At 40.0% G+C, this 17,274-nt stretch overlaps 1 protein-coding gene across 3 annotated transcripts in view; it reads left to right on the top strand.

Moving 5' to 3' along the window:
* Window positions 1-17,274, top strand: part of LAMA3 (laminin subunit alpha 3) — a 122,088-nt gene that overhangs the window by 15,347 nt on the left and 89,467 nt on the right. For all 3 annotated transcript variants that reach the window (XR_005932228.1, XM_041123125.1, XM_030012312.1), the window contains exons 3-8: window positions 2,700-2,817; window positions 3,438-3,556; window positions 5,086-5,256; window positions 8,282-8,379; window positions 9,830-9,945; window positions 14,129-14,247. Coding sequence is in view for 2 of the 3 variants with exons in the window: in XM_041123125.1 (XP_040979059.1) it covers window positions 2,700-2,817; window positions 3,438-3,556; window positions 5,086-5,256; window positions 8,282-8,379; window positions 9,830-9,945; window positions 14,129-14,247 (741 nt within the window). In the remaining variant the exon portion in view is untranslated. The remainder of the gene's footprint in view (window positions 1-2,699; window positions 2,818-3,437; window positions 3,557-5,085; window positions 5,257-8,281; window positions 8,380-9,829; window positions 9,946-14,128; window positions 14,248-17,274) is intronic.

Raw genomic sequence — 17,274 nt, 5'->3', positions numbered from 1 at the left:
TCAGCAGTGTGGAAGCACTGTGGAAATGGAATTCACTGCTACTATTTTGCTTACGCTTATGAGAAGGTATCACCTGTTACAAGAGACAAGATGAGACTGGCTGTGTCAGCACTTTGAGTAGCATCTGAGTGAAAGAATGTAATAACTATGACAAGCTGAAGCAGATGTCGTCTGCTTTTTTGGAGAGTAGGTAGAAGGTCATTGTTGTAATGATTCCACAATGTGACTACAAGCAATGGGGCCCTGGAGAAGGCAGGACCTTTTCTATATGCTTCCTTTGTTTTCTCTTGAGCTTTCTAAACCATTTGTCTTGATTAAGTCTGTGTCAATCAACACACAGAGTGCTATCCACACTTGTTAACATGCATATAAGGGTGGGACTCCCAAAGACCATAAAACATAGGGGAAGCAATGCCCCTTGAGAGATTCAGCTGGCCAAAAGCAAGAACATGAAGCACTTTTTTTAAAAAAATTTCAGAACTATCATGCTTTCCTGGGAGGATACCAGTCTTTGCATTGAATGGCTGTACTGGATGACATATAATGTCTGTATGGCCAATATCCCTACTCTGAAACTTGCCAGTCAAGTAGCAGAAGTTACTTAGGTAAAGCTTATCAGAAACTCAGTAAGAGCAAATCTTGCCACAGTCCCCAAAGTATTCACCTATTTCTGACAATCAGCGTAGAGACTTTTTGTTGGTAATTTAAGGGCATTAGTCCACCTGTGCAGTCATTGCACATAGTTCTAGGTTCTGTCAACAGAATGGCTGCCACTTACTTTGCTTGACACTGTTGTCTAGTAAGTAATTTTCCATATGTAGATACTGTCGGGCTACTTAGGTACCTAATTTAGTATCACAGGAGGTGAAGCTGGTGCTTGTCAAGCTGTGTTAAGTAGGCAGGGTAAATTCCAACACTAACATGAAATGGTTTTTTTCCCCAGTTCTCTCTCCACTGACCTAGGTAAGCAACATTCAGCAAATCAACAGTTTCTGAAATAGGTTTGAAGGTACGACACCTGCTGCAGTGATGCCTTGTTGTGTATAGAACAGGCAGTTGCCCTGGATAGTTGTTGTACCTGCTGAATTAAGTGAATGCACAACGAAAAATCTTCATTTTTTTTCTTCTGGGATGTGAGGTTATTATCATGAGAGCATGCTCCATGAAGTCCCTGAATTCCTCCCATTTCTCAGTGAGAAGGTTTTACTTTCTTCTATGAATACTTTTGGTATTCAGAAGCTGATGTCTGAACTAGATGTGTGAAGATTGAGGCTACATGTAGCCGTATGACTGCAATGTGCATGTGGCCATGGGATTGGCATGTGCAGTACTGGTTAGGGACAAGTATTTCCAGGTATCTGCTCCACTGCGTTGTTCACTGTTTGCATCTGGCTCTTGGTGGCCCCAGCTGGTATGACAGCTATTGAATTGGTCTTAGCTGAATGGGCCAGGCATGGCAACAGGTGCTGTTCCCAGTTGGTGGTTGGGAGCTTGTACATACTTGTGGTTTGGAGCCTAATAACCTTTGCAAAGTATTAGCTTCAGGGTTATGACATGTGTGATGTTTGAGCAAAGATAAACTGCACAGGTGTATTTGATGTGAGGGCTGTGGCAGCAGTTACTTGACAGACCGTTGACTTAACTCCCTGCCTCCCCCACCAAAGAAAGAATCTCTTGCAAGCAGATGATTCTGAGTTGAGGTTGTTGAGTGGGAAATTCCGGTGCAGCTTCACTTGAATATTGACTGTACCTCCATATTGCATCACTTTTATTGACAGGTCATATTCATGTTGTGGTTGTTTAAACTCTAAATGACCCTTAGAATCAATCTGTGTTCATCCTTCAGTGTAGAGGTAATTTTACTGATGTTCTGATTTTTATGACTGTGGACTATCCCAAGAGGCTTACAGTAAGATTTCCTTTCTTGTCAAATCCATTTTTGCTCTAGTGTTTGGGAGCTTTCTGTCTCTGTGGTCTATTGCTGTGATACACAATGAGCACCTAAAGAAGCCAGATGGGACTCTTGGCCTTGGGAACCCTGAGCTGATGAAGCTCTTTGAGCTGTTTCAGACAATGAATGAGCTACCAGTCATAAGAATCTCTCCCATGTTATTTGATACCCACAAAACTCTGGGGTGGCTTACTTCTGTTACTTGGAAAGTCTGTCCAGTGGCAAAATTATCTAGAAATATTCTTAAAGTGAGAGAACAAGTGGCTTAGATTACTATCAAAGGCAACCAAAGGAGTCCCAGTGTAAAGAGTGTGCATTTTCTCTTACGTCATTGTGATTTTCCTTGACTACAAGCACAATTACATGATTGGAATGCAACACAGATGTACCAGGATGCTGCAAAGGTATCTTAGTTCAATGATGTGTTGAGATGCTGACTTTTCAAGATTAAGTACTATACCCTTAACACACCAAAGCAATCAGTTATGTGCAAAACAGAGCTGTTCCGAAAGATGATGGCATTTAACACAGTCCTATTGCAGTTTTCTTAATGTATTGGAGCATGTTGCCAGGTGAGGTAGCCAGCTGAGAATCTGACGTATTATTTTAATGGGAATGAAACTGCAGGGGATAACCTTCTCACTGCACACTAAAGAAAAGGTGCTTATTGGCATTAGTTTTAGTATTGTGGTACTTTTTATAGAGTTCAAAAAGCTCCTGATAAGATCTATATATATTCTGTTACCAGCTCTTCCATGTTGCCTATATCCTTATCAAGTTTGCAAATTCTCCTCGTCCAGATCTCTGGATCTTAGAAAGATCAGTGGACTTTGGAAGAACTTACACTCCCTGGCAATTTTTTGCTCGTGAGTATCAATCCTTTCATCGCTGCTCTTTTGTGGACAGGTTTCTTCAATCATTTGCCCAGTAGCAGGAAGATCAGATGATAGGGCTCGCTAAAGATTTCAACTACAGTGAAGACAGTGAACATCAAATACATTTCTCTTGTCTTAGTTATCCACATTAAATTAGTGACAAGAGTGTAACTAAAAATGACTATGATATTTTGAAAGTGTAACTCAGCACATGAATATTTTTCAGTCTAGGAATTTTTGTTTTGTTTTGTTTGTCTTGGTTTTGGGGTATGTCAGAACTACAGTGTCCTTCATCCCATGGGACCCTGGAGTAACTTGCAAAAATCAAAGTGAATTACAAATGCAAAATCTTGGAGTACATATATAGCTTTTTTTTATGGTGATATGAGAAATATTGTGCCATGTCTTGTCAGGCACCACTGAACTGCTTAGGATGAGAAATTATTTGTTTTTAGGAATTTCCATTTTTTTGTGCTCACACAATCACTGTTATTATTCAGTTACAGGGGAGAATTTACTTGAAAGCAAAGGGGATACTTCTTCGTTAATTTAAATTAGAATGATAGTGTTTATTTTCACATATAAAAATAATTTTGTTCTTACTTGACTAGACTCCAAAGCAGATTGCTTGGAACACTTTGGAAAGGAAGCTAATCTTCCAGTGAGGAGGGACAGCGATGTCCTTTGCACCACAGAGTACTCTCGCATCCTGCCTCTTGAAAATGGAGAGGTAAGTGCTTTTAGGAAAGTAACATGTAATGCTGGAAGCAAACAGCATTGATTTTAGAAATTTACTGTTTCAATAAAAACCTAGAACTGGAAGTAATTTTTTAGCTATGACTGCTTGAATCTACATTAATAAGTCTGTAACCGAGCACTTAAGTAGCTGTTGACATTTTTGGAGGTGAGCTGGCTCCTCCTAACTTTCACATTCCCTGTGGGGGTAGGGGCTGCTCAGAGCCACCTGTGTTGATTTTTGTCATGATTTAGGTACCTCACTTTAGCCATATGCATTTGAAGGTGTTGACCGCATTTTCTGAACGCTTCCAATGTACATAGCAGAACTTACTGCATCAGAATTGCTCGTGGGAGTAAAGGCTGTAGAAACAGATATTTACCATTCAATAATAAGTAGCTGTTTAAGAAAAGAATATATAAAATGCTACACATTTATAATATAATACATGTGTTTGGAGAACGTTGCTCTGATTTTAGCCGTTGTTCCTTGCTAGGCAGAACTGTGGCTTGTGTTATTTGAATGAATGTTAAACTCCAGGCTGTGCTGATGGCTCCTGCTGACATTATCCTGTTAGGCCTGATGTGGTTAGAATCCAGATCTGAAGTCCTCAAGAGTTATCCAGAGTTTTGAGCATATGGACCTGGGGTTGTAGTTTCATATTATAGAATTTGTTTATTAACATATATGTAAAATTTTCCTAATAAAATATTGTAAAGAATAATTTCCATAGAAGAACACTGCTGGTGACAGCCCCTATTACCTGCTGTGTGACTTTTCCTAAAGGAATGCTGCTGCAGTCAGAACCGTCACCATTCCCTTGTTATGTGTTTCAGAGTATAGGAGCCGACTGAAAATAGAAATCTGGTCAGTTATAAATAAATGAAAGTCTCTAGTCCTGTACATGCACACTGGATTGTTAATTTAATAGAGATTCATGATTGCTGGGCTGCTGGCATCTGTTTCTTTAAAAAATAGAAAAATACCAGAGCCCTTGTTTTGAAACTCAGATAAACCTGCTTTAATGTGAGGGGATTTTCTAAAGCAACACTGTGTACTTTCTTCCAAAAGACCATTAATACGCTCCCAGGCACTGGACCTGGTAACAATAATATTTTCCAGGAATGTTTGTGCCTTAACCCAAAAATAAATGTGCTTTGGGAAAGAGCCAAAACCTGATGTTTTTACTCAGGCAGAACTCCCATTGACACTATCAACTGTTAATATAACTATTTGCAACTATTCTTATTGTTTTTCCTACTAAAACATGTACTTTTTGTGTGTTATAGAGGCACTTTTTTTGGGGATGTGCCATATGGGTAATGAGAATTCAGGAGGGTCCAAGACTAACAACACTATTTTTCCCAGTGTCCTGGCTTCAGTATGAAATATGTAGTTGTTACTGCAAATATGCTCAGAAACGATAGTAAGTTTTTGGATTCTTTTATTAATGTTGCTCTGTGCCACTACTGACATTTGCAGCTGATATATTTTAACAAAAAATGTGCTTACTTCTTTGTTAGATTGTAGTATCTTTGGTAAATGGCCGCCCAGGAGCAAAAAACTTCACTTATTCGTCTAGTCTTCGAGAGTTCACAAAAGCAACAAACATCCGCCTTCATTTTCTCAGAACTAATACGCTTCTTGGACACTTGATATCAAAAGCTCAACGAGACCCCACTGTAACCCGTAGAGTAAGTACTGTTTTCACCGAGATAGACTCAACAATCCTATTCAGCATGTTAAGAGACCAAACATGATATGAATGTTTTAAGTTTGCAACATCCTAACAATCAAAATTTACAGTGACCCACCTTTAAATCCCCATATTTTCTCTAGGTTTGCTTGAGACAAGAAGGTAACTGGGTTAGCACAGATTTATGGAGGGGAAGTAATGATTAATGATTTTGTAACAGACCGTCTTCTTTCCCTGTTTTCAAATATGGAAGGAAGTTGGGTGCATCACGGGAGCTATAATGAGCCAAAGCGGAAATCTTCTAAACTATCTTATGCAGAACTGAGGAACTAAATCTTTTCAGCTTTATTTGACACTACTTTCCTTATTTATTCAAAGAAAGATTTTCAGGAAACAGTACCTAAGTTTCTGAAGGAGCAGGAATCAAAGGGTGTACTCAAAATTACTATCTTTCCACAAATAGTTTGAGATGTCTAGGTATTTTCAGTGGATTTTGGGCTCTCCAAGAGCTTGAAAGCCAAAGTCCCACTCCCATTCAGTGGGGAAATTTAAGGAAATTCAGTTCCCTCAAGGGAACATGGCATAGAAATTCATATACTTAGAAAGATTGCAGACTTCATATTGTATTGTTATTTTTAACCTTTTCATTTAAAATGAAGATTCGGTAACAATTGGAGGAAACCTTGGGGTGAGGCACTGCACAAATGTGTGTGAGGGTTTCTGCATCAAAAAACATAAAACTATTCCAGTTACTTGATAGCACTCCCAGTAAGTACTGTTATTGTCTTAAGTGAATTTTAAGATGTTGCTCACAGGCAGATGTAAAGGCAGCATCTAGTTTGCTTGGCAAGCAGCACAGCTTTATTGTAAGGAACTTCTGATATTATCATAGCCATGGGATGTAGGATAGATGAATAAAATGTCAAGTGCTTTATTAAATTGTTTAAAAGAGAGCACAAGTTTTTATTGTAGAGACCTTCCAAGTCTAGGAAATAGTTAATATTCTTAAGGAGAATCTTTGTGTTAAACTTATTATAGAAACAGATGAAAACCAGACCAGTTCTGTTCTCCTATCCAAGTAACTGCCTGGCTTCCCCTCTTAATGGTTTGAGTTCATGACACACTGAATTATATAGAGTATGTTTTATGTCTACACTGTGACAGTTTGGCCTATTAATTGTTTTGGCCGATAGCTAATTTGACTTATTACTGACCAGTGACAGTACAGTTACTGTTAGTAGTAAAGGGTAGCCCTGCAAAGCTGTATAAAACTATAGACTGGGTTGTGAAGACTCTTCTATCAAAACCCACTGTCAAATATGTTGGTGAGAGTCACAGTGATCCTTTCTAGCTGTGCTGAAAGATTTTCCTTGAAAGTTTTTACTTGGAAGTTTTACTTAAAGTGTGAAAATCATATGCACAGTTAGAAATGAATGTGTATATTTGAGTAGAGATAGTTCAGAAGGCAAAAAATATTTCCTAGTCTGTATATCCCACCTACTGTTCTCCACCTGCAGTAGAGCAGAGAGCTACTTGGAAAAGCTCTCTGCCTTGGGGAAGAATCTCATCTGTGCCAGCCAACTCCACCTACATAAAAGTAGAGAGTGTATATGCAACTGAAGTGAATCACAGAATGGTTGAGGTTGGAAGGAACCTCTGGTGGTCCTTAGATCCAACCCTCGCTGCTCAAGCAGGGCTGCCTAGAGCCAGTTGACCAATACCATGTCCAGATGGCTTTTGAGTATCTTCAAGGAGGAAGACTTCACAACCTCTCTGGGCAACCTGTGTCAGTGCTCAGTCACCCTCACAGTTAAAAAGTGTTTCCTGATGTTCAGAGGGAACCTCCTGTGTTTCAGTGGGTGCCCATTGCCTCTGGTCCTGTCACTGAGTACCAGCGAGAAGAGCCTGGCTCTGTCCTCCTTGCGCCCTCCCTTTGGGTATTTATACGCATTGATAAGTTCCCCCCTGAGCCCTCTCCAGGCTGAACAGTCCCAGCTCTCTTGACCTTTCCTCATAGGAGATATGCTCCAGTCCCTTCATTATATTTGTGGCCCTTTGCTGGACTCTCTCCAGTATGTTAATATCTCCCTTGTACTGGGGAGCCCAGAACTGGAACCAGTACTCCAGGTGTGGCCTCACCAGTGCTGAGTAGAGGGGAAGGATCATCACTGAGAGAGTCTGTGTATACCACTTAGAGGGGATGTAATGTGGATAGAGTGAGCACAAGAGATGTACCTGCATAACGTTCTGACCCTTTTTCTCTTCATCCTCCAGTGACATTAAATCTGCCTCTTTAGTTTTTCTGGGGGTTCGCAGAGATAAAGATTTACAACCATCTCTCCGTTCTGCCTGGTGCTCTAAGGAGAAAGGAAACAACTTCTGAGCTACAAAAATGTATGCAGAAGTTACTATTTATATGTATACAGTAATGATATTTTCACTGAGTTGAGCCAATTACATTTTTATCTTCTGTTGTCTGGAAGCCTGCAAGGCGTGAGGATGAGACACGTTCAACTTCAGGTCACAATTTCAAATCCAGCTTGAGTCAGGAATGATTTTGACCAAGCTGGTGATTTCGGTCACTTTCTAGTGTTTAGTGGCAATGTCTGACTGAATGGGGAAACTGCACTGCCCATACCAGCATGTCCTGTTTGTTGACCAGACCACAGTCTCACAAATCGATGGTTTGACAGTAGTTTACATCTCCATCCTCAAGCTGGCTTTGAGCAAGCTTTGGGCTGTGTAGCTACTGGGGAATGGAGAGCTACAGCAATATGCATTTGGTGTGAGCTGCACAAGCCTGTTGCTGTCAGGCACGCCATGGGTATTGACTTTGATTTGCTGGTACTCATACTGAGACATAGACATCAACAGAGGTTTGACCATTGGTTGCCTGACTTTGGCCTTTTGTAAAGTCATGCCTTTAAAATCCTTATACACAAGATTTAACAATCTGATGTTGATATTTCTGACATAGTACAAGTAAGGAAAGACTATATGTACTTCTTGTGCTTGTTCCATAGTATTACTACAGTATAAAGGACATCAGTATTGGTGGTCGATGTGTTTGCCATGGCCATGCTGAAGTATGTAATGCAAAGAGTGCTGACAACCAATACCAGTAAGTAAACTGAGCATAAAATTAATTTAATATGAGAAAAACGATACATGAATGTTTTCAAATGACCTTTTTTTATTATAAAATGGTATAGTCTTACAGGGATTTTTCATTATATTTAAAAAACTAGAATCTGCTAATGAATGACAAGAAAACATGTCAAGAGCTATTGTATGTGAAATATAATAATAAAAAGTCTTTACTTAGATTTTTCTTTTTAACTGAAACAAGAGTTTGGCAGATTGAATAATTTCTTAGAAACCCTTAGTTCTTTTTGGAAAACATGGGCTGGTATCACCTTCCAACAGCAGGAATTAGAAGCCCAACTCAAGAACAGCTAGTGAACTTCCTGGAGATACTGAGCATTATAACTGAGCTCTGCCAAGATCCAATGGCTTTCAATCATTACTAGAAAAAATAAAAACAAACCGAATGAACTATTCCTTTTCCCTGTGAAGTTTATGATCTCCATATTGATTTCACACGGAGTTAGGTCAGGCTCCTTGCCTCATCTGCTATAGGGAAGTGTGTGTGAATATCAGGCTGTCTAAAACATATTTTAAAAGCCTGGTTTAAGCCAGCTGTTGCTCTTATGCACGAAGGCATTGAAAAAAACTTTTATCAGGACAATACAATATTTTCAGTTGTGTTTTAATGAAGAGTAAGTGGGCAGATGGGTACCTTCTTTCCAGATGTCTATGCTAGAGAAACATTAAGTACAGAAGGTGTGAAATCTATGGGAATAGGATGGTTATACTTGAAAATTTTATTGCCCCTTGGTTATTAGACTGCACAGGTAAGAGAGGAACATTGGAAAAGGCCTCTCCAGTCTCAAGGTCTTTGTTGCTCCTGGATTCAGTTACTATGCATGATAGTAAGACCTAGCACATAATGAGACCCTGCCCCTCTAAGTAGGCTATTCAGCTAAATCAAAATAAATATGGACTACATTTTCTTGATGAATAGTGTGCACTATTTTAAAAATAACAAGATGAAGTTATGATCTTGGTTTATTAAAAACACTAATAAAATTATTGTAAACAAAGCATAATGAAAAAACAATGAAGGCATGCATATAAAGGTGACATTTTGGTTTATTGTAGGTCAGCAAGCTTGAGCCTTGGATTGAAGCTAAAATAGGATACAACTTAAACTGTTATATATCATCTTGATTTAATATTGTAGAATAAAGTTTCATAATCCAGTCTATTGAATCCAATTATAAATGTTCTCTATAAGTAATCTGTGCTAATAAGCTCATAATCACATGATTAATCAGTCATGAAGAGTTTTAGGAAAGTTCCAAAATGTTCTAGTATTACTGTTTGACCTCTTTACATGTGAGCTTATGTCCTGTCCTTTTCACACTATGCGTAAGTCTTGAACTGCAATAAAATTAAGAAAAAAACTTTAAATTCAGCTTCAGCAGAATAAGAGGCTTTCATTTCTGTAGGTTTCAGTGTGAATGTCAGCATAACACTTGTGGGGAAACCTGTGATCACTGCTGCCCTGGATATAATCAGAAACAGTGGCAACCTGCAACAGCTGGGAGCACAAACACATGCGAACGTGAGTAGCCTAAAAGATGCTAGGTTAAAAGGGACATTGACAAGAGGGTGGGAATTAGCTGTAGAATACGTGTTCATGGAACATAACTAGCACACTGCATGTTTTAACACCTTTTTTCTTTACTGAGAAAATTCTTTCCATGCAGCAATAAGGAACAGATGATCCGGTGAATATTATTTATGTTCTCTCATTAAACAATGAAAACAGTCATTCGTGTGAGAATATTACATGAGAAAAGTGGAAGCCTTCTTGTAGTACATTGGGTCAACGTCTCTCCCCAGTCATAGCTGTCTGCTGACAGATTGTGGATCCCCCCCCCCCAGCAGAGCAGAGACTACAAGCATCTTGTACAACTTCAAAATTTGCCTCCCTATCACCCAGCCTCCTGGTGTTCAGATTGCAGAGAGATTTTTCTCAAGGCTGCCACTGCTTATGGGTGCTTGAGCTGCCCTCCGCTCTCCTGCTGATGGTTGCCCCTCGCTGACCGTACATAAGCGGGCACAAAGGCGTTCCTGGTGGGGAATCCTGGCAATTCCACACTTGCACGCCTTCCCATGCTCATAGTTGGGAGTTTGGAGTGCTTTAGTCCCACAGACTGAGTAGTCAAGCTGGAGAAGCCCATTGACCTTTGTCCCACCTACCTTGTGTTTCATTCTTTTGTTAAAGAAAATGACCACATGGACCCCCTTTTGGTGGAGGGGTATGTACTGTCACACATGGGTGTTTTCCATCCTTCTGGCCAGAAACCATTGAGTGTGGTACAGACAGTGTTCCCATCTCTGTACACATCCTATTCTGGACAAATGTGTTGGCAGCCTGCAGTTTCCTTTGTGTCTGGCCTAATTTATTTTCCTTGTCTGCCATTCCTGAGAGTAGCATAGCCAGTGGGTACAAACCGTTAACAGGGGAACCTTATTTGAAAGCCAAAGAGGTGTACCTATATAATTAGTTTCAGGAATAAAGAGATGGCTTGTTTAATCAAAACTGCAGTACTAAGACTGAGTGTTGGGGTGTGGGGGGGAAGATGATTAAAATGTTTGATAGGAGATAGGCATGTTGGGACATTGTTTTCGACAATATTTGAAACCTCATTGAAATTCCTCTCTTTGAAAGGAAAACATTTTCTGCCAAGAAAGAGATTGACAAAGAGCATAAATAACATCATGTTTTTTAAAGAATGCATTTATAAAAGATCATCTACAAGATTCTGAGCCAAAACAACTTTGCTTCTAACTACTTCTGAAAAAATACCCTTTTTAGTATGGATTGCTCCTAGCCGTTTGAGGTCATTTGTTGAGAATGTTTGCCAGGTGCAGACCTCTTTTCCTGGCAGCCAGTAGTGAAGGAATTAAAGCAACCTCCTTAAGCTTCCCAGAAGCCTGAGGTCCTTTGAGAGAAACTGATTGAAAGAGGTTGGTGGGAACTTGTAGGGGTAAGCCCAACCTTTTGCTATGAGTTTCCCAGTACTGTATGGGTCAGCAAATGGCTCAAAGTGGTAAGAAGATGCTTGGTGAGGTTGAAGGGTTTCTATTCCTCTGTGAGAGAAAATGCTATTACTATAATCAGAGCAAATAATTTCCTGTTGCTGTTAGAAGACATACTTGTGAGATGCTCACAGATGGTTTGGCCCTAGAGGCAGGGACTTTTTATTTAGGGTATAAATTTTTTTTTGTGGGGGTGATGTTCTCTTCTTTTGTTTTCTGACTTGGTATCTTGAACCAGCATCTCATTTGTGCAATGTTTTATTTTCTTGAAGAATTATATGAATAAAAAACCCCCAAAATCTTCACAGGCTATCACAACCCGGCCAGGGAACCCAGTCTTGACTTGTCTGGTTCCTGTCAGCAGACCAGAAGGGAACCTGATGGGAGGAGGGCACAACCTATCATGGGCAAGGCCTTGGCTGTGTTGTTGGCACTTTATAGAAAAAGGCTTCCTTGTCCAAAGCTGTTCAGAAACAAAGACATAGAGGAGATACAGAGAATGATCCAGTTTGCCCTCTCTTATCTGTATGATAGCATAGCAAGGCACAGAGAATCAATTGTCCCAGAGTTGTGCTCCCAGTTGTGCCAGGTACTTGGAATAGAGTTTGGAAGGATTACTTCCCATATGCTTCCCACATCATGAAGAAAGTAGGGCCAAGGCCCTTAGCTTCTGTTCTAAGGTGCTTTCAGGAACCCATTGCCTTCCAGAGTATCTTATCCCCTGGTCCAGATGAAGGGAGGATAGAATCATAGAATCATTTAGGTTGGAAAAGACCGTTAAGATCATCAAGTCCAACCATTAACCTAACACTGCCAAGTCCATCACTAAACCATGTCCCTAAGCACCACATCTGCATATCTTTTAAATACCTCCAAGGATGGTGACTCAACCACTTCCCTGGGCAGCCTGTTCCTGTGCTTGGCAACCTTCTGGTGAAGAAATTTTTCCTAATATCCAATCTAAACGTTCCCTGGCGCAACTTGAGGCCATTTCCTCTAGTCCTTAGGGATTTCCCTAAACATGAAACCATAGCTTTATAAAGTCAAAACTTCAGGAATTTCCTGGGAAGGTTTCCATGGAGTGCTGGAACATCTGTAATTAAAAGCTCACCTAGCACCCATATGCTTGGGGAAGCCTTTTTTGCTTCCTGCATTCTTTCAAAAAATTCCCGTTGTTCCTCTCCAGTGAGGAAAGAAGTTCAGATCAGAAAAAAAAGGACATAGAATGAGTTTATGGCAAAACCATGGCCCTGCCCTTTGATTTATTCTGTTTGCTTGCTATTATGGTTGGTTCCTACTCAGAATTATATTATTGTTCTAGAAGATTTCAGTGAAGACAGGCAGAGCTTTACGTGTCCGATGGGAAGAGATTAGTTTTAACTAAGATGAGATACACGTAACTGATCTATAGGAAATTAGATAAATTATTTTCTGGGTAAATCCATCACCCTTTACTCAAACTGTATTTGCAGGAACTATTCAAAGTGCGGAGCTATTTTTCAGGTTAATTCTCTTCTGCAAGCAAGGCACAAATGTTGGGCTGGCTCTGGGATTTATATTGCGAGGCCTTTTTGCCACAGGTAAAACAGCAAAGGCTTTTCAGGATTTAGGTCTCACACCTTGATGTAAGGATATTGGTGAAGCCAGCTGATGCGTGTACAAGGCCACGGGTGGATATATCAGTGGATGTATCTCAGATGTTTTCAATAGGTGAACTTCCTAGGCTGAGGCATCTGAGAGGCTGATGTGCCTGCAGGCAAAGCCTCACAGGTATCTCTCAATCTCTTCTGAGCACTGCAATATTAACATCTGTCAGAAGGAGCTAAAAGTGTAGCAGAACATGTATGTAGAGAGATGGATTCAGAGCCACTGTGCATTCAGCTGTTACCTTTGTTTGGCTTAACAGAAGGGAAAAGGAAAGGAGCTAACCACAAACCACCTAAAGTAAAATTTACCACAGCTGAGACTATAAACAACCGTACGCTGGGGAATGAGTTATCTCAGTCACCTAATTCTATCTTTTTCTAGATAATAATAATAATATTATATATATTATTATTATTATTATTATTGGTCATGGTATTATTGTTCTTAATACCATACTTCTTTTTGAATCCACAATTCTCAGGAAATAGAATGAACTTGTACTTAAAACTTCTCCATTCAGAAGACAGCAGTTGGCTAAATGTATAGCCAAGTTTGCTGGTATATCTGTATCTACAGCTGAGTATGAGAGTTCTTTGGTGTAGGTCTTTTTATTCAAATGTGTATATCTTATATATAATTGTTTATTTTAAATAAAGATTTAGTGCATACAGCTTCAGCCCAGGTATATTTTTTAGACGTGGAAAAATAGAGTAAGCATTTGAACATGTTTTTGATAATTTTTAAAAACTGCTGAGACTATTCTTCTGGAGCTTCCTAGTTCTGCATTTATGCATAAATATATAGTTTTGAGATGGTACAACTGTTGCCTCCACTGATAAACCTAGCAGCATGTTTTCTTCATGTCTACATGATCTTACCATGTTTCTAGTATGAAAATCCAGTTGTTGATAGGTAAATATGTGCATTTGAGCATACTCAAACATACCTGAGTGTATGTATACATAAAAAAATCTCAGCTTCTTTTTCACCTCTGCTACATTGCTGAATTCCAGCATTATAAAGAAAGCTGACTTGCAATATTACTTTTTTAGCCTGCAATTGCCATGGACATGCCACTGATTGCTACTATGATGCTGATGTTGATCACCGTCGAGAAAGCTTAAACATCCATGGGCATTATGAAGGTGGAGGAGTCTGCATTAATTGCCAGGTAAAAAGGTCATTTTGGTCAGTTTAAATAAGTGATATTTGAAGAAGGGCTGCTGAAATGGGACTGTGTCCACACTAATAGTTTGGAGGCTGATCAGTCTAGATAGCTCCATTTCTCTGGTGGTGTTACTTGTACTCAAAGCAGGAAAAAAGGTGTCTGAAAATAATTTACATTGTACAACATTGCTTGTTAACGTATAAAAGATACATATAAATTGTATTTACGCTCGGTCCTGTGTGATTCAAATAAAGCCACACAATGCAACAATTAAATCAACTACAGAAATTCCCCTTCCTGTTATTACAAACTCTGCCGGTACCCTGCCTAACAGAAGGAAGTAAAAGTAACCAAATTAAATTCCAGCTCAGGCCAGCTGGTTCCTTACTGCAGCAAAACACAGAGGGTTCTCCCTCATCGGCAGAAGGAGGGCATAGGCTATACCAAGAAGGAAGCTTATAGGTATTGAAAAAGCACAGAATCATAGAAGGGACTTTTGGAAGTCAGCTAGACTGGTGCTCCTCTCAGACCAAGGCTAGATGCAAAGCTATGTCAGGTTGCACTGAGAAATGTCCAGCTGAGTTTTGAAAACTTCCGAGGATGCAGATTACACAGACTCTGGGTAATCTTTTACAGCACTTAATTGCTCTCATGGTAAAGAGATTTTTGTTACTGTTCAGTAGGAATTTCCCCAATTGCAACTCGTGACAGTTGGCATTTGTCCTTTTGCTGTGCATGTCTGAGAAGAGTTGGCTCTGTCTTCTGTGTGACCCACTCTTAGGTAGAGGAAAACTACCACTAGACACCTCTACCCTCCTTGAACATCTCCTCTCCAAGCCAGCCAAAGCCATTCCCTCAGTTTCTCCTTACATGTCACATGCTCCAGCCCCATAACTGTCTTACAGGCTCGGTGGGATTGAATCAACAAATGTATGTTTGGAATCAGAGACTTTACACTGTATCTGTCATAAATGGATAACGTGTTCTTGGAAAGAGAAAGAATGTCTCTCATCCTGAGTAACTTTTGTTCTACTCTGGCTAATTACTATCAGGAAAGATCACACAAGGCTCTGATCAACTTGATCTAATCTTGGACTTATCTCTGCTTTGAGTGGGAGTGAACCACCCGACCTCCTGACGTCCCTTACAACCTGAATTATTCATTGGTTCAGTGATCTCAGGGTTCAATACAGCCAGACTTATTTGGAAGTCTGTCTTCCTTTTGTTGTCAAGTCATCTGAAGTATGATGACAAGCAGCTGACCAGAATGTAATTCAGAGGGAAAGTTATCATCAAGCTTATGTTCCTATGAAACCTATGCATCATGATTTATATAGTACCATGCTGTACATTTAAAAATATAGCTGTATTTAAGGAACAAAAAAAAGAAAGGAAATATCCAGTAACATTTATAGGGTATGTTTTCCATCTTATTGCCACAATATAATCAGATAGTGTCCAAAAGGCAGTCAGAAGAGAGTAGAGTTATTTTTACTAGCATGAGTAGAAGAAATGTTCTTTGTCTTCGAATTTACATTTTTGTGCAGAACTTTGTTCATGAAGTCTGGTAAGATTTATCATGTTGGTCCTTCCTGTCAGCTCTTTGTTCATGAAAGAACATTTCTCTTGTATTGCTTCCAGGATAGAAAAGAGCAAAATTAATCTAAATCTATGAGTCCTGGTTATATGACTGATATTAATTGTTTGTAACCTAATTTTGTGGAAGTTATGCTGGATTAAATGAGTTTACCGTAAATCTAGTCATAGCATTTTTTTAATGGATAAAGCATATGGATTTTAATTTACTTTTTCTGTTTGTGTCAGGGAAAAAAGTGTTAGGAATGGATGCCTGAACGAAGAAGTGATAGAATTGAAATGTTGCATACAAAGATAGATTCAGTTTCTTTAGAGTCTGATAATAAGGGAGCTCTGGAAATCACATAGTCCAACCCCCTACTCAGAGCAGGTCTAATTAGATCACGCTGCTCAGGGACTTGTCCAGTCAAGTCTTGAACACCTCCAAGGGCGGAGATTCCACAACCACTCATGGCAACCTGTTTCAGTGTTTGACCACCTTCATGATAAATTTTTTTCCCTAATACCTAATTGGAATTTTCCATGTTCCAATCTGTGCCTGTTTCCTCTCATCCAATTGCTGTGCACCTCTGAGAAGAGTCCGGCTCCATCCCTTCTGTATCCTCTGATCAGGCAGTTGTACATGGCAGTAAGTTCTCCCTTTTCTTCTTAATGCTGAAGAGACACAGCTGTCTCACCCTCTTCTTGGATGTCATGTGCTTCAGTCCCTCACCATCTTGGTGGCTCTGCCTGCCCCTTGTCCACAGCACCAGTCATCTTACCACAGAGATCAATGAGGTTGATTTGGCATACTTTGCCCTAGGTAAATTTACGTTGAATACGTCCAATTACCTTCCTGTCCTTCGTGTGTTCTAAGATGATTTGCTCACTGGATCTCCTTCCCCACTGAGCAATGGGCCCCTACTCCCATTAGCTTTTCTTTTGCTGCTGAGGTACTCCTAGAAACCTGTCTTCTTGCACTTCACTTCCCTTGCTAGTTTTAACTCTAGCTAAGCTTTGGCTTTCCTAACTCCACTCCTACATGTGCGGGCAATGTCTTTGTATTGCCACCAAGTAGCCTGTCCCTGCTTCCACCTTCCATGTACATTCTTTTTGAGTTTGAGATGAATCGGGAGCTCTGTATTTATCTGTGCTGGCCTTCTGCCATACTTGCTTGACTTTCGGCACATTGGAAAGAACTGTTCTTGTTCTAAGGAGGCTGCCCGTGAGAATCAAATAGGTCTCCTGGTCCACTTTCCCCTCCAGGGCAGTTTCACACAGGATCTTGCCAAGCAGATACCTGAACAAGCCAAAATACGCTTTTCGGAAGCCCAGGACTCTAATTCTGCTATTTGTCTCGCTTACTTGTCTCAGCAGCTTAAAATCCACAGTCTTGGGGTCACTGCAGCCAAGGCTGCCCTCAACCTCCACATGTTCTTCCTTGTTAGAGGGTGT

The sequence above is a fragment of the Aquila chrysaetos genome, chromosome 4 (assembly GCF_900496995.4).
Source record: "Aquila chrysaetos chrysaetos chromosome 4, bAquChr1.4, whole genome shotgun sequence".
Taxonomy (NCBI): domain Eukaryota; kingdom Metazoa; phylum Chordata; class Aves; order Accipitriformes; family Accipitridae; genus Aquila; species Aquila chrysaetos.
This window is presented reverse-complemented; position numbering and strand designations above follow the sequence as displayed.